General features: G+C 47.6%; 4 protein-coding genes across 4 annotated transcripts; 2 read left to right on the forward strand and 2 right to left on the reverse strand.

Moving 5' to 3' along the window:
* The first annotated feature begins 62 nt into the window (after nucleotides 1–62).
* On the forward strand, nucleotides 63–5,824 carry LOC6588052 (high-affinity choline transporter 1). The gene is made up of 6 exons (XM_026995479.1): nucleotides 63–814; nucleotides 1,497–1,877; nucleotides 1,966–2,550; nucleotides 2,609–2,930; nucleotides 3,032–3,304; nucleotides 3,400–5,824. Exons 2-6 carry the CDS (start codon nucleotides 1,604–1,606, stop codon nucleotides 3,770–3,772), a joined length of 1,827 nt encoding a protein of 608 aa, XP_026851280.1. The 5' UTR covers nucleotides 63–814; nucleotides 1,497–1,603; the 3' UTR covers nucleotides 3,773–5,824.
* Nucleotides 5,825–7,053: 1,229 nt separating this feature from the next.
* On the reverse strand, nucleotides 7,054–9,740 carry LOC6588585 (extensin). The gene is made up of 2 exons (XM_026987478.1): nucleotides 9,732–9,740; nucleotides 7,054–9,628 (listed from the first exon to the last, which is right to left on the reverse strand). Exons 1-2 carry the CDS (start codon nucleotides 9,738–9,740, stop codon nucleotides 7,193–7,195), a joined length of 2,445 nt encoding a protein of 814 aa, XP_026843279.1. The 3' UTR covers nucleotides 7,054–7,192.
* A 2,355-nt stretch (nucleotides 9,741–12,095) lies between these two features.
* LOC6587868 lies at nucleotides 12,096–12,502 on the reverse strand. Its single transcript, XM_002013927.2, has 2 exons — nucleotides 12,481–12,502; nucleotides 12,096–12,409 (listed from the first exon to the last, which is right to left on the reverse strand). Exons 1-2 carry the CDS (start codon nucleotides 12,488–12,490, stop codon nucleotides 12,132–12,134), a joined length of 288 nt encoding a protein of 95 aa, XP_002013963.1. The 5' UTR covers nucleotides 12,491–12,502; the 3' UTR covers nucleotides 12,096–12,131.
* Nucleotides 12,503–14,373: 1,871 nt separating this feature from the next.
* On the forward strand, nucleotides 14,374–14,807 carry LOC6588341. Its single transcript, XM_002013928.2, has 2 exons — nucleotides 14,374–14,395; nucleotides 14,457–14,807. The coding sequence occupies exons 1-2, from the start codon at nucleotides 14,386–14,388 to the stop codon at nucleotides 14,729–14,731; spliced, it is 285 nt and encodes a 94-aa protein (XP_002013964.1). The 5' UTR covers nucleotides 14,374–14,385; the 3' UTR covers nucleotides 14,732–14,807.
* Nucleotides 14,808–23,093: the final 8,286 nt, after the last annotated feature.

Raw genomic sequence — 23,093 nt, forward strand, 5'->3', positions numbered from 1 at the left:
TCCAGTACTTGAACTTCCAATTCAGTTATAATTTTGTCACTCTAACCGTCAGCACGGAGGAACGGCTGAGCGTGAAATACCTTTTCAGTTTCTCAGGCCCATAGCCATAGACAATAGCCGGAGCTATGTACTTTTCGAACCTTTATCAAAACCGAATTGATTTAGCGCAGGCACAAGATTAATTAGCTCTCATCGATCCGGTTTCGCCCACCTTGAAGTTCAATTTGTATGGGAAATCGAGTCCGACCACAGGCCAGTCCTTCACGGCACCGCTCCCACATATCTTGGGTCCCGTGTGTAGCATAGTTTGTGCGCGCATTCAAACGGAATTATTTATATAACTTCTCAGGTGTAGAGCCCGAAATAGGAGCAGTGTTTTAATGCGGCCATCACGTGGATTCGCAACAGCCGGAGCACATGTGCGGGTTACACTTTAAGACTCGTAACAGTCCGTCTCAGAAGACGTCCCTCCGTTGGGGCGACTGCTGCCTCACATAAAGCGTGTGTGTGTGTGTGTCTCTGTGGTGTGCGATTCCTAAACGTATTCCTGGCCAGACTTCACGTTGATTCCTATCTAATTAGTGTAGACGTAGACTCTTGTGATCTGTGATCTGCTTAGACAAAGACGGAGGACTCCAGAGAGGACTCCAAACCGCGCACTCGTTCGTGCAGGAAATGTTGCATAAGTTGAGGCGCATTTGATTGGCGCGCGCTCCAGACGACGCTTCAGAGCTTCAGAATCTTTCGGCCACGCTGGGCGCACAAAGTGGCGTCTGCTTTTGAACTTGTCGTACGTACATATAACACAGCAAAGGTGAGTCGATTGCCCACAAATGCGCTGGGACATGCGCAGAGGGCACGTGTCGCGTCGTGTCGTCGTTCCCAGGGGGGGTTTCCCTCTCTCACCCTCTGTCCGTCTCGGGCGGTTTCCAAGTGCCGCGCTCTGCGCCCAGTGCTTTGTTAATTTTTGTGAATGAACCCCACGACTTGGGGGGTGGTGCTGGGTTCCGAATGCTCCCCGTCTATGACGTACTTGCCTTGACTCTCCATTCGTCAGCGCGCCGTAGTTTTATGGCAATGATTTAGGCTAATTGGGACCTACGGGTATCACTGTCGGTTACGTATCCACCTCTAGTGCGTGCGCCTCCCCCCACCCTCTATAAATAATATCGAAGCAGGGGCAGGAACACTGCAACTGCAAGTTAATTGCGCGCCATTAGCGCAAGGACACAGCCCTGCCATAGTAGGAGTATGCGGGGGTCCTATTACGGAGACCCTGACTATCCTTGTAAACAAAGGTCGCCACCATACCACCGATGGCCATGGCCAATGCAATGGCTTAATATTTAATGCTGCGTGCTGGGGCCAGCTAATTGAAAAGCGGGCGGACACCTGCCCCCCGCCCCGAGGCATGCAACAGTATTCAAAATTATGCTCATGAACATTACTTTTCTGCTCTCTCCCGCCATCCTCCGCGAACGCGTATCGCATTGCAGCTAAAGGTCGACTCCATTTGGAGGTCATTAATTTCCACAACCAGTGGCAGTAGAGAAGCCGGATTTTATTTCCATATCCAAGCCAAGGACTCGCTCGATAACCAAGGATGATTAATGTTGCGGGCGTCGTGAGCATTGTGCTCTTCTACGCTCTCATCCTGGTGGTGGGCATTTGGGCCGGTCGCAAAAAGCAGGCGGGCAACGATTCCGAGGAGGAGGTGATGCTGGCTGGACGCTCCATTGGCCTGTTCGTTGGCATCTTCACCATGACCGCCACCTGGGTGGGTGGCGGCTATATCAATGGCACGGCCGAGGCCATCTACACATCGGGTCTGGTCTGGTGCCAGGCGCCCTTTGGCTATGCTCTCAGCTTGGTTTTCGGTGAGCATTCCCATTTTCCCACTTTCCCATCATCGAAGTTCCCTTGAGGTGTTTGCTAATGCTGCTTTTTACCCGCTTCCATCCATAGGTGGCATCTTCTTTGCCAATCCCATGCGCAAGCAGGGCTACATCACCATGCTGGATCCTCTCCAGGACTCGTTCGGGGAGCGCATGGGTGGCCTGCTCTTCTTGCCCGCCCTCTGCGGTGAGGTGTTCTGGGCTGCTGGCATACTGGCCGCCTTGGGCGCCACTTTGTCGGTGATCATTGACATGGATCATCGCACTTCGGTCATTCTGTCCTCCTGCATTGCCATTTTCTACACACTCTTCGGCGGCCTGTATTCCGTGGCCTACACGGATGTGATACAGTTGTTCTGCATTTTCATCGGCCTCTGGATGTGCATCCCCTTCGCCTGGACCAACGAGCATGTGGGCAGCCTCAGCGACCTTCAGGTGGACTGGATAGGGCACGTGGAGCCAAAAAAACACTGGTTGTATATAGACTACGGGTTGCTACTGGTCTTCGGGGGCATTCCCTGGCAGGTGTACTTCCAGCGTGTGCTCTCCAGCAAGACGGCTGGACGGGCTCAGCTCCTGTCCTACGTGGCTGCTGCCGGTTGCATTCTGATGGCCATTCCGCCTGTCCTGATTGGTGCCATAGCCAAGGCCACACGTGAGTTTTTAGTGTGATTAGAACTTGACACTGACTGACGATTCCCTACCTCCCACAGCTTGGAACGAAACGGATTACAAGGGTCCCTATCCCCTGACTGTGGATGAGACGAGCATGATATTGCCCATGGTGCTGCAGTATCTGACACCCGACTTTGTGTCCTTCTTCGGGCTGGGCGCCGTCTCCGCCGCTGTCATGTCATCCGCCGACTCGTCCGTGCTGTCGGCCGCCTCGATGTTTGCACGCAACGTTTACCGATTGATTTTCCGTCAGAAGGCTTCCGAGATGGAAATCATTTGGGTAATGCGCGTGTCCATCATTGTGGTTGGCATTCTGGCCACCATTATGGCCCTCACAATTCCCTCCATATACGGCTTGTGGTATGTCCCATTGTACATAATTCAGCCTGATTGGCATCTCATCTACTTGAGTTTCCTATTCTCCCTCCTCCCGTTTGTGTTCCCTGCTCGGCTCCTGGTAGGTCCATGTGCTCGGATCTGGTCTACGTCATCCTGTTCCCCCAGCTTCTGATGGTGGTGCACTTCAAGAAGCACTGCAACACGTACGGCAGCCTGGCCGCCTACATTGTGGCACTGCTAATTCGGCTGTCGGGTGGCGAGGCCATACTAGGACTACCCGCCCTCATCAAATATCCCGGCTACGATGAGGACACGCAGGAGCAGATGTTCCCCTTCCGCACAATGGCCATGTTGCTCAGTCTAATAACCCTCGTCTTCGTCTCCTGGTGGACCAAGTAAGTGGAATTCGAGATAATTCATCATATCATTGAATTCTGGTATTAATTTGGGTATCGCTAACTCCTCCATTCTCTCCCCAACCCTCGCCCAGAATGATGTTCGAGTCTGGAAAGTTGCCGCCTAGCTACGACTATTTCCGCTGCGTGGTCAACATTCCCGAGGATGTGCAGCGCGTGGGCGATCCATCGGAGTCCGGAGAGCAGCTGTCGGTGATGGCTGGCCCCCTGGCACGTTCCTATGGAGCTGCCACTATGGCGGGCAAGGACGAGCGTAACGGACGCATCAATCCTGCCTTGGAGTCCGACGACGATCTACCTGTGGCGGAGGCCCGACGCATGAACCAGCAGACGGCACAGGCGCAGGTGAAGAAGATGCTGGACACGGCCACTGGAAGCGGTGGCGGACAGTTGGGCCAGTCCGGCATGGCCATACCCACGCCAGAGCAGGACAATACGGCCTTCTGAGTGGAGTAGTCGTAGTCCCAGCAGATGTGGATGTCGATGTGGATGCGGATGTGTCCCAGGTGGTAAGTGTCGAGGTTAAGGGGGAGCCTGCAAGTATGCTACCGTTTTATCCGTTGAGTTTTTCGATTTTGAGTTGCGCTTGTTAGGGATGGTGAAAGAATGGTGAATTAGGAATGGTGGAAGCGGGAAGCGGGAAGCAGAGTGGGGTACAGAAAGTATTTTGAAACGTACGTTAAACACACAAGTGCTCAGGGTATAAAGTGCAGAAAGCTGACTGTAAAATTAACGTATAATTTAGCCAATTTATCTCGTATATCAATTATGTATAGGTTTCCACAAGCTTAAAGCGTTATATTCTATGGATTTCGAACTTGATTTCTGTTGTTGTTGACTTTTATGTTGCTAGTCGTGAAAGTATATAGTACTTATGTATAAATGTCGAAAATGAAATCCGAAATGCGGAAATCGATCAACTGAATGTCTGATTCAGAAATCGATGAACTCAATACATATCAAATGCATTTTCCATTGGAGAGAATTGCATTCAAATCTAGGCAATACACTATTTATCGATGAAAAGTGGCTGCAAAGTTTGGCCTACGAATAGCAATATGAATCGGCATTCCCCAATTAGCATATCGGAGGACCAGCGCATAAACTCGTACTTTACAGATGCATATAATGTGAATCATGTGTCCTTCCAGAACGAACAAAGAACAAAGCAAAGCAAACTATCCACAAATAAACGCAAACGAAACATATCAAAATAAAGGCGGAACTAGTAATATATTATAGCAAAAAATACATATCATTTGTGTAACTGTTGTTTTGTAAGCTATATAGGAGATATATCGAGATACCCTACCATACCACATATTGTATGTAAACAACAAAATAGTTGTGTAAGTGAGAGCATCTTGAGGGGCATATTGAGTTACACATATAGACAAATGAATTTTAGCTGCTCTCAAAGAGCAAAAACCACAGAAGAAGTACATATAGTATTGCAGAACATACTCGTACAGAACAGACATATGTAAAATGTTGCGTCGTAGTACCTAATAATATACCTATACATATGTACAACCATATATACATACATACCTACATATAAATATACATACATACGATATATAGAAAGACAGACACTGAATTTAGAAAGTTATAACCAAAAAGAGACACCTGCGAAAGGAATTCTAGTCTACGTACACACGCTGCCTAAGACCCAAAAAAACCTGAACCTGAATCTGAACCCAAATCTGAACATAAATCTAATTCGAAATCGAAATTGGAGACCCCAAATAACCATAATAACGATTGCTATGAGGTGGGTTTTTTTCAGATATTTATGTATAATCGAGAGAGATGTGGGTGTTGGTTCCTCTTTTTTGTCATTCTCAAATGGCCCGTTTGTTAAAGTTACGTCCCGTTGGCAAGAAGAACTAAACTAAACCAAACTAAAAATCTTACCAAAAACTCAACTCAACTAAGCTAATATGCAAACCTAACTGGACACAGTGTTAAACCCGTATACCCGTATATAACTCACTTAAGTGTAATGAATGTTGACTGCTTTTTGATTGAGCCTCATATATGTTTGTTGTATTGGGGTCATAAATGTTTTTTAACGTTTACATAAGCGGAACTGAGTGTTTGAACCATCTAGGAATACATACAATACTACATATATATGATATATCATACCAAATCTGTTCGTTGTTATTGTTATTATATCTTACTTCAGATCTGAGTGTGTACATTTCGATAAAGTTCAAATTGAATCAAATCAAATCCGTTTTAACCAAAACTCTTAAAGTAAATTCCGACAAAAACTATATATGCATATAATTCTATGAATGTGTTTTGATTTCTCTTAAGAGTTCTTTCGAGCAGTTTAATCCACTTTGTATATAATCAAGTTAGTTGAATTGTTTGTAATGTTACCATCAACCAAAACTAAAACCACCAAATAATTTATGCATTAAACGAGACGATCCTGCGATGGCCACCCCTCGCTTGGGCTCGCATCAAAATAAACTAAACAAAAACCTATCAATTTTGTTGTGCAATTAGTTGAAAGGATTTACGTTACTGTTACTATACGGAATCTACTGATTCCACATAACTTTTAGTGGCATTATGTTAACCAAAAAAGAAGAAGAGGGGAAGTACGTATCACGAGACGGAAAGATTACGATGAAAACTAAACCAAACGTAATACATATCAATGTTTTAAGCATAGCAAAATGGCATACAAAATCGAAATGAAACAAAAGTATTTAATAAATAAAAATTATATATACATATATACATATTAAAATGGTTTCTCTGTTGATGCAAATGCAAAACTCTGTCTAGTTATTTATTCTATTTCTCAGTACTTATTTAACTGACTCTTGGCTTGTGTAATAAACACACACATTACGGGCCAACAAAAGCGGCCAAGTGACAATACCCCAGACAATGGGATTATATTATCGCGAGTGGAAGTTTCACAGCCCAAAGTTAAAGTGCAGAGCAGTGACGGTGACGGTGACGGTGACGGTGACGGTCCCCAACAATGCAGTTCGGGGATCTTGGTCCCATGCACTGCCGAGACCCCAAGAAGATCTGCAAGCATGAGGCAACGATGAGCCAGCTACTTATATTATTTAGAAGAAAATCGGATAGCTAAAGTGCCAAAGCCGCAGAATCCTCCAGGCTGCCACCATCTCCATCAGCACTACTGGTACTCTCAATTAGCATGCTAATGATGCTACCTACTGTTGTAGCTGTAATTAAGCTGTAATCCCAATTAGATAGGAATCTCTAATCTGAGCACTCTCCATCATAAGCCCATAACTTGTGTCGCTCGAGAATTGCCCTCTAATAGCAGGCTGCTGCGGCTTCAGTGGGACGGCTGTCATGTCGGTGGATGTTCGCTGCCGTCTCGGTGGATGTGGCTGATGTTGTGGCAGCTGTACGAGTATATCCGGTATTTTCGAAGATTTTTGCATTTGCATTGTTAGCCGATCCGAACCTTCAACTGTCATTTGGCTTTGGCTGGCCGCTTGAGGGCCAATTAGACGAGCCGAAGAATCTCAGAAATGTCGCGGATGTCGTGGATAAAGCGCGAATGTGAAGCCAAGCGATCGGCCCGAACTGATTGCCCCCAGATTGCACCACATCTCGAACTGATCTTCAACGTGTTTATTCAACAAACATTTTGTTACATATATCTAATGATACAGTGAATTACGGCTAGAGTTCAATGGGAGACAAGAAGAATGGACGGACGGATTGGGCGTCATTCGGGGAATAATTTACAGATAAGAAACAAATGGCGACGCATTGGAGATGAAAGCGATGACGGGTTGATGATGGGTTCGATTCGAGTATTCGAAGGCACTTGGCGGATGCGATGCAGGGCTTCACCACCGCTCACTTCTTCTTGCGGAAGGTGTAGCCGCCGTCGGAGCTGTAGCCCTGCTGGATGGTCTCGGGCACTTGGCTGGGACCGGAGTAGTTGTAGCCGGAGTCCTGTGCGGGTGCCCCGTACGAGGACGACGGTGCACTGGGGTACGAACCAGAGCTGGACGATCCGCTGGCAGGTGCAGAGCTGTAGCTGGACGAAGGACCGCTGGGAAAGCTCAGAGCTGAGTCGCCACCAGTAGCAGGAGCTCCATACGAGCTGGATGGAGCGCTATAGGAGGAGGACGGAGCCGAGGGATAGCCACCGCTTCCCGAGGCGGACGAAGACGAGCCAAATGAAGGAGCTGTCGAAAAAGAAGAGCCAGATCCAGAGCTGAAGCTTCCAGAGCTAGATCCCGACGAGGGAGCACCGTATGACGTGGAGGGAGCACTGTACGAAGATGAGGGTCCTGTGGCTGGGGCACCATAAGAAGACGAGGGAGGAGCAGCTGGCGCCGAGTACGAGTTGGATGGTGCAGCAGGGTAAGGTCCACCACTGTTCGAGTTGCTGCTGGGTGCGGAGTACGAAGAGGATGGGGCCGCCGGATAGGGTCCTCCACTATTCGAGCTAGTACTGGGAGCACCGTACGAACTGGATGGTGCGGAAGGATAGGATCCTCCGCTGTTGGCACTAGGACTGGGTGCGGAGTACGACGACGAGGGAGCCGAAGGATACGATCCTCCACTGTTGGCGCTAGGGCTTGGGGCGGAGTACGATGACGAGGGAGCGGAAGGATACGATCCTCCACTGTTGGCACTGGGACTTGGTGCGGAGTACGATGATGAGGGAGCCGCTGGGTAGGGTCCACCACTGTTCGAACTGCTGCTGGGTGCGGAGTACGAAGAGGATGGGCCAGCCGGATAGGGTCCGCCACTATTCGAGCTGGCGCTGGGAGCACCGTACGAGCTGGATGGTGCCGATGGATACGGTCCACCACTATTGGCACCAGGACTAGGTGCGGAGTACGAGGACGAAGGAGCAGCTGGGTAAGATCCTCCGCTGTTGGCACTAGGACTTGGCGCGGAATACGATGACGAGGGAGCCGCTGGGTATGATCCTCCGCTGTTAGCACTAGGACTTGGGGCGGAGTACGATGACGAAGGAGCGGAAGGATACGATCCTCCACTGTTGGCGCTTGGGCTTGGGGCAGAGTAAGAGCTGGAGGGCGCCGATTGGAAGGAACCCTTACTTGGGGCACCGTAGGACGAAGAAGGGGCCGAGGAAAAGCTGCCAGAACTGGATCCGGCGCTGGGAGCTCCATAGCTGGACGAGGGTGCTGAGATTGGCTGGAACGATGAGGAGACCGATGGAGCACCGTACGACGAGGAGGGAGGTGCCGCTGGCGCCTCGTAGGATGCGGCCGGCCCCGAGGTGTATCCACTGCTTCCCAGCGTCTGGGTCTTCGATGGAGCACCATAGTTGGTCGAGGGCGCCGATGCAAGTGGAACGAAGCTGCTCACACTGGGCGCATTGTAGTCCGAGGAAGGCTTCGAGGGCCGCGAGACGGGAGGCAGGTACGAGTTTGTGGGACCTTGGGAAGGTTCTGCATAGCTGGAGGATGGTGGTGCGGGTGCGGGTGCGGACTTGGGTGGCCCGTAGGAAGAGGATGGCTGCGCGGGTGCGCCGTAGGACGATGAGGGTGGTGCAGGAGCTCCATAAGATGATGATGGCTGCGGGGGTGCACCATACGATTTGTATGGTGGTGCAGGTGCTCCGTAAGAAGAGGAAGGTGGTGCTGGTCTCGGGGCTCCGTAGCTGGATGACGGCGCAGACTTGGGAGGTCCATACTTAGAGGATGGAGGAGCGGGGGCACCATAGGACGATGAGGGTGGCGCAGGAGCTCCATAAGACGATGATGGCTGCGGGGGTGCGCCATAAGACTTGGAAGGGGGTGCAGGAGCTCCATAAGACGATGATGGCTGCGGGGGTGCGCCATAAGATTTTGAGGGTGGTGCAGGCGCTCCATAGGAAGAAGAGGGGGGTGCTGGTCGAGGAGCCCCGTAGCTGGAAGACGGACGACGATGGTGATGCTTCTTGGCCTGTGGTGGAGGTCCGTACGATTGGCTGGGACGACTGGGCGGTGCCCCGTAGCTGGAGGATGGTCGCTGCGGTGGGGCTCCATAGGAGCTAGAGGGGCGGGGGGCCGATGCCGGATATGGACCACCCGACGAACTACTTTGAGGGGGAGCGCCATAGCTGCTGGACGGGCCAGCATTGAAGGAGGGTGCTGGGCCAGAGGCTGGGGGCAGATAGGAGCTGGGCGGCGGTGCTCCGTACTTGGAGGACGGCCTCTGGGGCGAGGACGATGACGGTGGCAGGTAGCCGTTGTTCAGCGGCGCCTCACGTTTCGCGGCTGCTGCATCGTGCAACAGGGCGACGACGACGACGGCGATGACACCAAATAGCTGCAACAAAAACGAGGAAATTAGTTTTTTGTGCCGCTCCGGTCGATGCTCTGCCTCTGCCTCTGGCTCTGGCTCTGGCGCTGCTTTGCTCTACTCTGCTTACCAATCGCATGGCTAATGCTGCTTCTTCTGCTGCTGTTGTGGACGCGTTTCAAATGCGAATTATTCAAGCTGCAACGAGATGGAGATGGAAGGAGAGATGGAACGTTGAGGAAAGCAAGAAACAAATTGTATAGATAAATTGCGTTATTGTTGCATAAGTTTTTTGCCCCATTACCGACTATCTGACCGAGAAATGTGGGGGCCACAAAGGCATAGGCATAGGCAAAGGCACAGTCACAGAGGCTTCAATCGGTCATCAATCTTGGTTTGGCCTGGCAGGCGGCAAGCCAATGCCAAGAACTGGCCAACTGCCGGAGCGTGTCGCCTGGCATTGAAATATTCGCATTTAATTAGGTTTTGGCCAAATGCCCAGAAGCCGAAGATCGTGAGCCGACTCAGTTTTATGGCCTGCCAGCTCCCACGTCTCTGCATTACAGGCAAATCCCATTCAAAGCACAAAGTGAAACTTTTCTTTCTTCCTATCCATTTCCATTTCCCTTTCCCTTTCAATTTGTGGCAGAATTGAACAAAAGCCAGCAGATAAGGGCCCAAAGCGCTGCGGGGGCGTGATCATCCGCTGTTGCAGTAGCAGCAGCGTGAGGGGGGTGGGGGGAGACTAGTGTCATAGATTTTTATGACATTGCAAAATCGCAAACAGTGAGAAATTGCCAACTGTCTTGGATGACTTCTCTGCGGCATTACTCCTACTCCTACTCCTCCTACTCCTCGTGCGGTGGGGCATGGGGCATGTGTGCAGCGAGTGAGTGACACATATTTTCCTTTCGTTTTCTTTGCTTTCCAGCGACTACTGGTGCCAATTATTGTCTCTCCTTCTTGCGGCCACACTCACTCGCACTCCCGCACACTCGAACACCCGGATTCGGTTCGGTTCGGTTTGGTTTGGTTTGCTTTTCGTTTTGTTTGGCTTTCTGCACTTTGCGTTATTGTTTGTGATGGCTTGCTGGCACGGGCCCGAATCGTGTTACTCCTCTGCCTGCCTTCTGTGCCACAAGAATTTTAATTGTTTTTCGAAGCTCGAAGCTAAGTGATGACTGCTTTGACCCGTTTGTAGAGGTTTGGTAATAGAAATACCAATTGGACATTGCCATGCCATGCCAGAATCAGACACAAAGAATAATATGGGAGATTGTCCTTTGGGGGACACTAACCGTTCTGTGAGCACCAGCAGCTTCTGTGATATGGGGGTGCGGAAACTGAACTGAACTTGGAGTTGTGATGCTCCACCGGTGGACAAATGCGAACTATACTGCTGTCTGATGCGCAGCATGCACTTTTATACAAAATCATAACCGCGGCAAGCCACAAAAAGCCAAAAACACACGAAACCCAAAAAGCTCCCAGCAATCCCAAACACACTGCGAAGAAGACGCTGGCAGAGCACCATCCACAGCCACAGCAACAGCAGCAGCAGAGGTAGAGCTAGAGCTAGAGCTATTTTTTTTCTCCGCTTTTGGTACTTTATGTAACTCTTCAAATGCACTCACTCTCCAAAAGCGAACCAGCAACAACGGCAACGACAACGGCAACGGCAACAAGTGCCCGCCTAGAGCTCCGACGCATGCGCGGCGGCGTCGCTGCCAGCGTTGCGCATCTGCCGCAGCGCGAATCATCAAAGCAAAAGCCAAAAACAAAAACCAAAAACCAACAGCCGGCGGGGAAGCTTTTTGCGGTTGCCTTTTATTGTTGGCGAGTGTCTTTTGTTTTTGCATTGATAAAGACGAAATTGGACCGCGGGGGGTGCCGCAGCGACTGTCAAGTTCAGTGGCAACATCTGTCAGCGGCACTTATGTACATATGTACATATGTGTGTTTTTAATGAATATGTGCGCTGTATTAATTTAGGTAATGTTGCAGACCAACAGCCCTCGGGGTCCTTTGTAAAGTCACATTCGGATTTCTTTTGGTCTCCTGATCCTCCAAACCAGCGTTCGGTGAGGCCCCATCTTCGGTGCCTAGGAAAGTCCTAATGGGTGTCAGTGTAATCGGCCTGCAAGATATGTGAATGTGTGCGTGGCGTGAGCCATTTCTTCACAAAGTGCTTAGAAAATTTAGCCAAAAATTAGGGGTACTACTACTGTATGACGAATGCACCTATCATCTCTGTGTTGTCTGGTTTTCTCTCAACATATTCCAAAAAGTACCACAAATATGGATAGCAACATCTTTTAGGGGATATTGATAATCAGTAGCGAAGAAATAGATCCTGTTAAATGGTAAATCTTCTTCCGTTTTGGAACAGAGACGGTGATAACCCGTTTCAAATCAGAAATCATATCAAATTGCAGTAAATAAATATAACAAATAAAATGGATCCAAGCAAACTAAATATTTCAAAAACAAGAGCTGGTATTTTTAAATCTTTCTGGTTTGGCGTTTATTCTTAGGCAACTGTTGGCGGCATCTCTGGCTTCTTCCAGATGTAGCTGGCCCAGGGAATGCACTCCTTGAGCAGATGCATGTACGCCAGACCAGAGGGACAGTCCACCTCGGTGGCGGGCACGCCCAGAGTCTCGCACAGCCAGTACTTGGCGGCATCGAAGTGGTGCGTATAGGTCTGTCCCAGCTCGGACTCATCCTGGCAGGCCGAACGTCCGGCGTCCGCATTGACGCCACCCATCAGCATGGCGGCCAAGAGGACGGCGCAAAGAGCTGCAAAGACTGCAGTCCATAGAAAAATCGATATGGTCAATATGAAGAAGCGCCATTGGGGACTCCACATCCGTACCCACCAGAATTCATTTTGTTAGCAGTAAAAACAACGAAAGTTTCTCCGTAGAAAGAAGCAACTGTGAGCTCCCCACTCTCCAAACGGCACTTTTATAGGATTGGGGGGCAGCAAAAGAATAACAAAAGTATTGACATTTTGACACACGCGCACATCCGTTGATTATTATCTGGGGAATCGAACAGAACGTCGCGGCAGAGTCGCACAGAGGCGGAGTAGATGGTAGGAAATCAGAAGAGCTGTGCAGTGATCTGAAGAGAAACAAAAGGCAACCACCCATACATATGTATATAGTACAGGACTATGGGATACCCCTTTGAATAGTAGTAGAAAATAACTTATTTGAAAGTCAGATTATTCCGGATAAAATGGGGGGAACCAAAGCTTATAAACCATAGTTTATTATATCAAACTTACTTCTTCCATCTGTTGCATTCGTTTTCAGAAATACAATATACCCAACCACACAGGAGAGATGTACCCAGATCGGAAACCAGCATCTCGATGTCACGATAAGAAACACAGACTGACAAATGATTGTCCCAGGTGTAGGGAGGAGAGGAAGGAACAAGATATTAAATAAATTGAAACTTTTGTGGCTGCACCAAATTTAGATCCGATAAAAACTAACTGCACTCGAATGTTGTTCTCTAATTGATGGGAACATGCTCAAAATACTACATCATAATTTGGCACACCACGCGCCACCACCACCATCGTCATCATCATCATCATCATCATTATAATGATCTTTGTTGACTCATTCGAATGCCTATTGATTGACAGCTTTTCGAGCGTAACTTCAGTTGCTGCTCATCCAAGCCGAATCCATAATCGGATCGGATGTGTTCCATAATTCCATAATTCATAAACAAATGCCGAAATCTGAATCCGTTTAAATTGTGCAACATTTAGGTCTATCGGCCCATTCATTAATTAATTGCTGACCACCGGCTTGCCGTGGCGTTGTTTTTTTTTTGTTTGTTGGCTTTGTTAAGTTTTGTCTCAGCATTTCTATTTGTGTTTTGTCATTTTGCAAAGCACCATTTTACATTTATGTTAACTGTTTGTTTCTTTGTGGCTTTTTGTCCGGTTGCCTCAAGCATTTTTGGGCGCCAGGCCAGACCTGGCCACTTGACCAACATAAATACTCGTGGCGTAGCCAAAAAGCCAGCAAAAATTAAAAGACAACAACAAATATCACGAAATGCAAAGCCAAAAAAGCTAAAACCAAAGAAAGAAACGAAACGAAAAGCAAAAACCGTTTAGTAGCAAAAGTTTGACGAAAACAAAAACCCTGAAAATCGCTTACAAAATGTTTTAAAGTGTAATTACAGTTTCCGCGTTGAAGTAGCAGGCCGTGATGGCTTGGAGATGGCGCTGGTATCCAGCTGGGGGAGGGGCGAGGGGAGAGGGGGTGCAGTGAGCCAGTCTGGCCAGAGGTGTTGCCAATCAGCAGGGTGCCTCGGCAGTAGCTAACGATGGCTCGGCCCAGGAGACACAACAGCCAAGATGACGCTGCTTTAAGCCGCTGATTATTTTATTTTGACCAAGATGATGTGAAGGCAACGTTGCAGTGCAGCGGCTAATTATCGATTAAGTCGACACGGTCTCGGGTCAAATCCAATTAATGTGGCCAAGAGAAATGCGGCTTGTTATGATTGCACAAATGCGACGGGGCGAGGGGGCTCCGTGACACCGAATCGCTGGCTAAAAATAAGTCGAAACTCATTTGGAGTAAGTGATTTTGCTTGTGCCTCCGATGACGGGAAACAAATGTCACGGGAAGAGCGATAAGAAGCGTCCCCATTCAAAAAAAAAAGCAGAATATTTGCAATCATTTGAACCCTATAAATATGCCATTCCACAGCCTTCGATTGCAACATTGGCATCGTCGAGCATTCACATCATGTACAAGAGTGAGATTCCTAAACAGTTCCGGCGAATGCACAAGATTTTTCATTCCCAATTTCCTTCCAGGCACGCTTTTATGCTGCCTGCTTCTGGGCCTCTTCCTGGCCCTCAGCACGGCCTACAGAGGTCAGGATATCTACGCCGAGCCGGACTGCAGCATCGTTGAGGATCATGCTCGCAAATTCCGCGACATCTCCGACCCCACCCACTACTGGGTGTGCCCCGAGGGACAGGAGAAGGCCGACTACATCCAGTGCCCCGACAACTATGCCTTCATGGAGCCCCAGCAGGGATGCGTTGTGTGGGAGGAGTGGAAGTGGATTGAGCCGTACACTAAATAAAGAGACACAACGACTCAACTTTGGTCCTTAGCCTGGCCAGAGGAGAGAACGTCCGTTTCGTTCTTATTTCCGCCAAGTTTTGATTGGATTTTATGGAGGTCTGGGCTGGGGAGGTTATTGAACATCACAGACTCACATAAATAAATTAATTATCTGTTCTAACATTCGGCTCTGTCTGAACGTGAACCTGAACCTGAGACGAGTCGGAAGACGAGACCGAACATGGACCACAGCTCAATGAAGCAGAACTTTTAATTAAGTGACGAGGCTGTCAGCGATTCCCATGTGCCAAGCCACATACTACTCGTAGGTCGACTTCCCAGACCAGGCCAGGCCAGGCCAGGCCAGACCATGACTCGTCGTCATTTGATATATGTGTGTCTGATAAACGATAATTAGGCAGTGCGTGTCTGTTGCGCTTGTAATGTTATCTAACACCTTCGATTGCCAATCAAAAGCTGTTGCCGCTGTCGCTGCCCCAGCTGCCGCTGCCTGCTGCCTGCTACTACAATCAATCAACCGGTATTGTGACTGCTCTGCCTCTGCGATCATTCAAAACCTCAAAAATAAAAACCAAAAAATAGTTATACTCGTACGAGCCGCAGATAGACAGACAGACAGACAGACAGGCAGGCAGACAAGAGACTGAGGCAGACTCGCACTCCAGTGCTCCAATTTGGAGCTTAACAAACTATAAATTGGGGGGAGCTTGGAAATGTATTTATTTCTCTTCACTCTTTTTGGGGTTTTACAAGTAAAAGTCATAAATATCAAAGCGAAGGCCCCGAAAAGAGCAGCAGCGTTCACATTAAAAGTGAAAAGTACTTCAATAAATTTAGTTAGAAATCATTGCCGCAATGCAAACACACAGCCATTGGTCGCACCGCACCGGCGCGGCTGAAGAGGTCGTGAGCTCGTTGTAGGTGCCCCGCGGGCAGCTGAAGTGGCAACCATCGATGGCATCACATAATGAATTTTAGATGGTGCTGGTACTCGCCTCACCTCACCCCATCCTCGGCTGCCTTGCAGCTTTGAAGAAAGTTAACACGGCCTTGACAACGGCAAGGAAGTTCCATTATCTGCATAGAGATAAAGACCGACCCCCGACCACCACGACTCCCAGCTAATGGCAATGACAATGGTAATGGTAATGGCGACCCGCTATCGGGGCATAAAAACAAAGCACTTGCAGGCAGTCCCATCGTTCGCTTCATTTGCCAATAGTCGTATACCACAATTTGAGTTCGTTTCGATGTGGATGGTGTGGGTTTATCAGCAGCTGCTAGAGGCTCATCTAGTACACTCGTACTCGTACTCGTACTCGTACTCGTATTTCTGGGTTAAGTTGAGGAGCTGCATCAGCAATTGGCGGGCACTTGGCCAGCAATTACAGCGACTACGACAATGACAATGACAACTACAACTACAACTACAACTACATAGTGAGCCATAATTATTCCCCAATTATATATTTACGATCATTTCCATATATCTTAAACAGTTGTGTAAATAAGACAAGCGCCATTTATCAGACGACATTTATCAAGCTCTGACATTGAACTACATCATTTTTCACTCATTTTTGTAATAATGAATAAACACATAAATGCCAAAACGTTTTAATGGAAACACTTACTCATGAAGAACATTTCGATTGTGTATTCATCATCAAAAAGTGGGAGATAATTAAGGTTCTTAACATTTGAACAGAAAGAGATCGAAACCCAAGGAATATTATGTGATTTTACAAGCTTTTTTCGTTCTATCTTTTAGGTTCTATCTATCTGGATATCCAAGCAAATATAAATATATACAGGCGTGTGACTTAAGATATTTCCTAGTCCACTTAAGGTTTGCTTTCAATTTAAGTACTTTTCCTTCATCTAAGTGCAAATTTTTGTTGACTTCCTCCATTTTTTCGCCTAATTACGTGTATCTATCCCAATCTATCTCAATCCATCTGTTAAGCCACAACGCCGCCCCGCCTCTCTTTGATTGATGGCTTCACTGATTTGACTGATAAGAAAACATGTGTATCCCCTATATGCACACATATATAGCAGATATATATGGCCTGTCAGGCCAGGTGAATGACAAATTGACATGTCGCAAAAATGATGAATTTACCATGGGAACATAGACAGAACGGGGACGGGGACGGAGACGGACCCCCTGTCAGACAGACGGACGGACGGACTGAGAACGGTGCAAGAAACAAAATCGTAATGACCTTTCATCAGGCTGACAAATAAATTCAAAGCGACACGGCTAAAAAAACTACGCCAGCGATCTAACAAATTATATTTCAGTGCCTGAGAATCAGCTTTAGCATGGGTCAAAGTTCGCTGCTGAAGCGGGTACAATTTGCAGATTTTTGAGTTCAAGTCCATTGCTGACGTCAGAGAGAGAGTCAGCTTGGCGTGGGCTGCTCGGGTACCCACATCAGGAATAATAATAAATGCCGCTGGAGCTGGAGCTGAAGTATCAAAGCCGCATCGCATCTCACCTGTCAGTTCTCACCTGAGGCCGGCTGCCGTGGCCTGCCAGATGGGGTTGTGAATGTGGGTGGAAATTAGAGGATTCCTTTTTTGGTTGGCGGCCCATTAATATTTCAGAACCTTCCCCGCTTTTAGTATACGCAATTTATATGCATTAAAATTTGATTCCTCTCAAGTGGGGGCAATGAAATGTGGCAGCTTATTTTCGATGATTCTGAGCTGATTATTGTGGAAGTGTCCTTCGTGTGAGTGAGGTCTGTTCAGGTCTGGCGGCTGCTAATTGAATAAAATACATCAAGACAAATACCTTGTCTAACCTCTTGAATAATACAACATTGAGCATCGTTCACATGATACTCGTACAGTTCTCTTTTTCGGAAATAACAATTAGAACATTGTTTGCCATAGCATTTCCCATTTCTCACCCACAACCTCCCACTATCCCATTATGCCACACTACACTCAAGTAGCCCCCCACCCACAAATCCTGAACAAATTGCAGCAACTTTTTATTGACTAAAAAAAAAAAAGAACCAGAAATTGCAGGCCAACTGCTTCGACCCCTCTTGGAAAGCTTTCACCACGGCCTGCTACCCCTGAGTTCCAGCCAAGTTGAACAGCTGATGAACAGCTGGAAGGCACAGATGTGTCTCTTGGAGAGCCGCTGGAGAGCCGCGGTTCATTCTGCAAGGCAAAGGAATTTCGACGAGCGCCGGAGAGCGAGCTCCGCCTACCAGAGCCGGAGCCACATCCAGTCGTTTCCTTGCCCCTGTGTGTGGGTGTGTGTGGGAGGCTATTGGTGTATGTGTGGGTAACAAGGCCACACCCACGCGGCCATGTTTGAATGAAAGAATGAAAAAAGCAAAAGCAAATGGCAAAGTCAATAAGGAATGAAAGATGGAGAAGGAAACCGAAACCGAAACGGCAAATGGAACATGTTCCAGCAAACGATTGAGAAATGGAACAGCACACAGTAATAGGAATTTAGGTTACCTACCGCAGCAGAAAACTCGGAGAGAGGGGGGAGAGAAATTAACTGCAAGTGCTCGCCCTGTCGTTGTTGTTGTTGTTGGCGTTGTTGCAGGGCGTTTTGTAGCTAACTTAGTTAAGGTCATCGAAATGTCAAAAGTTGCATTCTCCCCGATTTGACAGCGACTAAAACAGCAGCGATAGTGATGGGGGGGCAGGAGGGACGGTGCAGAGCACGCACGCAAAAGTGTTTGTTCGGTTGACATTATTGTACAGTGTTTGTGCGTGTCTCCAACATTTTTGCAATTAATTTTCGTAGACTTTCCCCTCGAATCCGGCTCAAAGGATTCTCGAACGCGGATTATTGATCGCTTCGGCAGCACTTATACTTTTGGGGAATCGGCTGCTCTCCTCTTTCTTTGATGTCGGCCATTGTTAGTTTCTTTTCAACACTTTCGGCAGCCATTTTGATGCCGGCGGCGGCATGCTGCTCCTGCGGGTGCCTTCGGAATTCCACCACTCGTGACACACACACACCCACACAGAGCACACATACCCCCACACAGGCACCGGCAGGGGCACACGCACACTTTGAAGTAAATTCCTCAATAGATTTGCGCTGTTCCTGCCTCTTTCCCGCCCACTTCCGTTGCCAGGCACCATCTTCTCTCTCCTACCGATGGACTGCCCCCCCCCCCCTCTCTTTAGATTGTTTGTGCGATTTTTCCTGCGCAAAGATTGGACTTAATTTTAATGTTATTGATATTATTCAGCCAGCGCAGATCCCATTAGATTTGATTGCCATCCGCATAAAATGTGCACTCGGTGCAATTTTCTCCATAATTTGTTTTTTTCATGACCAGCATTGGGTCCGTTCTCCGTTCTCCGCTCTGAATGAAAACGGGTCCAGCTTAATTGACTGGTAACTCAACACTGAAAAATCGACCACCCCATTCGCTGATTGAATTGCGTTGGCTGACTCTGACCCCAACTCGTTACCTTTGCCCTTTTACCCTAACGAGGCTGCAGCTCGTGTTACCCATCTTGCTGCTTGCTGCCTGCTGCCTGCTTCTGCTTCTGCCAGAGCCATTTCATTGACTACCGTTGACCGCACAAAGAACCCAATCAATTGCAACTATTAGTACAAGTAATTAGGACCTCCCGAGGGCTTATGCAATTACGGCAAACGGATGGAAACGGATGGAAAATATGCATGCGAATGAAAGAGATTTCAGCTCAATGAATTATTAATGAAGGCTGCAATTGGTTTCAGATCGATATGGATATGGAGAAATTAAGGGCTGCATTAAAAGCTATTTAGTATGTGTGTGATTCAGTCAGTATGAGATTCATTCAGAATGAATTGGTCGGGAACTTCCTGCCAGTAAAGTATTTATTAACCATTGATGAAATCATCTTCCTGTTGTTTTCCGCACATAAAATATTCAGAGACTGGTCCATCACACCGACAGCTCTCGGCCCGACTTCTCGACATGTCTTGTAAATCATATCAGAAAAATCTTTAGTTACCCTCGTGCTTCACTTTCCGGCAAACATTCTCCGTTTCCATTAATATTTCATTTAGTTCAATGTTGCTATTAATGCATTTACCATCTGTCAATCACAATTCTCTTTCATTCCACTTCAACATCAATCACTCTTTTACTTGCTTCAATATTAAGATAGATTTCAAATTTCACCCATTTCACAATGTTTTATCCTTAAAGAAAAGCTTAGATTTCGACTGCTGTCTCACCTGCAGAATCTCCGAAGACATAATCAACTTCTGAGTACCTATCATGAGTTGTTTTTCTTTTGGCAACCGTTCTTGACACCGTTCAGAATCGAGTCTAGAATGAACTTTGCCGCAGCGGGAGATGGTTGGCTCTCGTTTGTGGATGTGGATGTGGCTGCCATCAAATGTTGCGCCCCGGGGGAGCTGCCGCCCCAGCTAGAGACACAATCCAGACACTGGCAATGACAGCACCAACAGCCACGAACCACAACAAAATCCGAGCCCAACCCACAGCAGAGGCGGCAGCCCTGGCAGGTATCCTGCTGTCTATCAGGCTGTCAATATCAGCAGACACTGAAAGGATCAACGGCAATATGAAGCCATCAAGCCAGCAGACGCCGGCAGTGGAAATATTTTAAGGTAAATATAAATTTAAACCACCTCTGACAGGAGACAGTAGACAGTAGACAGGGGATATGGAATATGGAATATAGAATATGGGCAGGACACGGCAGGATGGGCTACTGGCTCTGGCTCTGGCATAGGATGTTCCGTGCGCTGCGGTTGGAGCAATCCAATTAGGCCAGGTCCAATATACTCGTGTGCATATGCGTGGCGCGGTCCTGCAAGATCTAAACCATTTACAGTTAGCTCTTATTACGAATAAACTGCTATACCCCCGATCCCCGGCTCCTGATAGCGCGCCCCACCCACAGACACATTTTTCCGGGGAAGATATGTAGATATTCAAAAATACACAAAAACCCACACATATCCAGACACGTATCCACGTAGATCTAGCAGACATGCTAACGGTATAAAAATCGATAGAATATAACGAGGGGAGGGTGGCCAGGAGAGGGTGTGAGTGCGGGGGTGGGGATGGTGCACGGCGGGGAGTGGAATGAAGACGAAGGCGGCTTACCTTGGCCAAACCCAGACCCTAAGGCGCAGCGTGATATTTTACAAGTGTTGTTCTGAAACCCTTACAAAGAGTATTCCGATTTTTACGATACGTTCGTATCCGAGATGTAGCTATATCTTTTTATCATTAATCTTGTAAGCCTCCAGAGATCGTTGTAATAAATACATTGCAGCGATCGTTGATAAGTCACATTGCTTACACTCAGAGAAAAAAACCATTGTAAAAAGATACACCCATATTTTAGGCTTTTAAATACAAACCTACGAAGAATAGAATTCGATTTTGTATTAAAAATATATTAAATCTGGAGTTTCCTCCAAACTAAATACAAATATATCTAATTTAACTATGAAATATTGAAAAATGAAATATATCAACTATTGTCATATTAATGATAAAATGTAAGTGAAAGCTTTTTCTTTTTACAATTTCCACTCCCGGTGGACGTATCTTCTGGACTTATAGATGCCATAAGAACCATATAATGTGACGTGCAAGGGTATCTAAAGTCTCGGACCTCGAAAGCCTTTCCTTCTTGTGTAAGTGTTGTTTTTGTTTCTGTTTTTTTCTTCCTCTTGCTGTTGGTGGAAGCGGTGGTGGTTGGATAGTGGGAGTGGGAGTGGGAGTGGGTGCACTGCTGGTGCTGGTGGTGGTGGTGGCGGCTCGTTTACATCCAAGCAGATGCCAGTCTAACCCCATCCTCTAATTGGCCAAAGGCGTACACATTACAAGTGCGAGTATGCCCGGCATTATACCACTTTTCCGGGGATGAGCGAATTCCTAATTGAAAATAAATATTAGGGCATGGAAATTGTTGTTCTGGTTTCAGGTTGGACTGGGATCGGTTAGGGGTTCATAATTGGGCCAAGTATCGCTTTGAAGTCTCTTCCCAGGACCGCCCAGCGTTATTCCACTCTGAGTTGACTGTTTCGATTGCCCGGAGCGGAGCATCTTGGGACTAGCGTTTTCCGTTGACTTTCAGTCACCTCTCGGTGTCACATTTCAATTGTCTGCTGCTCCACTTGGCCCGCGGAACATTAATTAATCCCAGTACCCGTCCCCGTGCCAGTCCCAGCTATGACAAATGACGGGACATCTCTCGGGGTCAAACAATTAGCTGTAAATTAAAATTGAATTAAGTTTGAGTGCTGTGCAAATCGACTACGGATACGAAGTCGCAATTTTTCTATATATAGACCAGCCACCTCTGACCATTCCCTGTTGTTTCAGTTCTTGGTGTTTTTTGTGTACCTGTGGAAAAGTTGGCTTTGTTTGGTCTATTGTGGGCCCTTGACGAGGTTGCCTTTCTTCTTGCCATTTCTTTTTAGCTCGTTTGCCTTGCGTGCCCTGTAGACATTTTTCTGGGTCTGGCCTGCTGCCGGATGGGCAAGTGGGTGGTGCGTACCACGTACCGCGCCGCGGGCCAGTAACAACCTTGTTTTCAACCACTTTGGGTAACCCAAAGTACGTTGGCCCGACTCAGCCAGAGGCAGAGCCAGGCAGAGCCAGAGCCTGAGACTCAGAAACGGCGACGCTGATGATGGCTGTGCTATATAATTTGGCCCCACCATATAGTGTTTTTATATTTAAGCCGCCGTGCAAACATCCGCAGGAGGCACACCCACCCACGCCCACTTTCGTACGCCCACACAACACGCACACTCCCGGGCCAGGGCACACCTTGATTTACCTTTGAGAAGGAGAACCGGAGAGGAGCAGACTTCTACAACTTTCCGCTGCCGCGGCTCATATCGATCGCTGCTGCTGCTGCTGCTGCTGTGGCACTGCATTAAAAGTTACCTCAAAAAAGCACCAGAAAAGAAAAAAAGAAATGAAAAAATACTAGTTTTAGCAAGAACTTTACACACGTAATTGCTTATACGTGGCTGGATTTTAAAGGTTCTTAGGAGCAATTCCTCAAAGACAAGAATACTTTTAACAGAAGAGGCGAACTTTGAGTGGAGATTCGATTTAAAGCCGTCGGGGGAGTCATTTCTATGCACTTCCGTTCAATAATCAATCAATAAAACTGCTATAACCTTGACATGACTTCCAGCTTAGGTGCTAGCCTCATTTGCAGTGGGAAATTGGTGGCACTCATAGCGAATCAATGACAGTACATCCTGAATGAAAATATAAAACTGGATACATCAAAGCCATAAAAGTGAATCAATCAATAGAGAACGAGTGGGAGTACAGCTAAAGCTCTAGGTAAATGAATACAAATATGCATCT

Source organism: Drosophila persimilis, unplaced genomic scaffold (genome assembly GCF_003286085.1).
Source record: "Drosophila persimilis strain 14011-0111.01,24,50 unplaced genomic scaffold, DperRS2 tig00000000-arrow-pilon, whole genome shotgun sequence".
In the NCBI taxonomy this organism is placed as follows: Eukaryota; Metazoa; Arthropoda; class Insecta; order Diptera; family Drosophilidae; genus Drosophila; species Drosophila persimilis.

Coding starts and splice junctions, on each gene's coding strand:
- LOC6588052 (XM_026995479.1), top strand. CDS start 1,604: ATGATTAATGTTGCGGGCGTCGTGAGCATTGTGCTCTTCTACGCTCTC. Junction 1,878..1,965: donor TGCTCTCAGCTTGGTTTTCG/GTGAGCATTCCC, acceptor TTCCATCCATAG/GTGGCATCTTCTTTGCCAAT. Junction 3,305..3,399: donor TTCGTCTCCTGGTGGACCAA/GTAAGTGGAATT, acceptor ACCCTCGCCCAG/AATGATGTTCGAGTCTGGAA.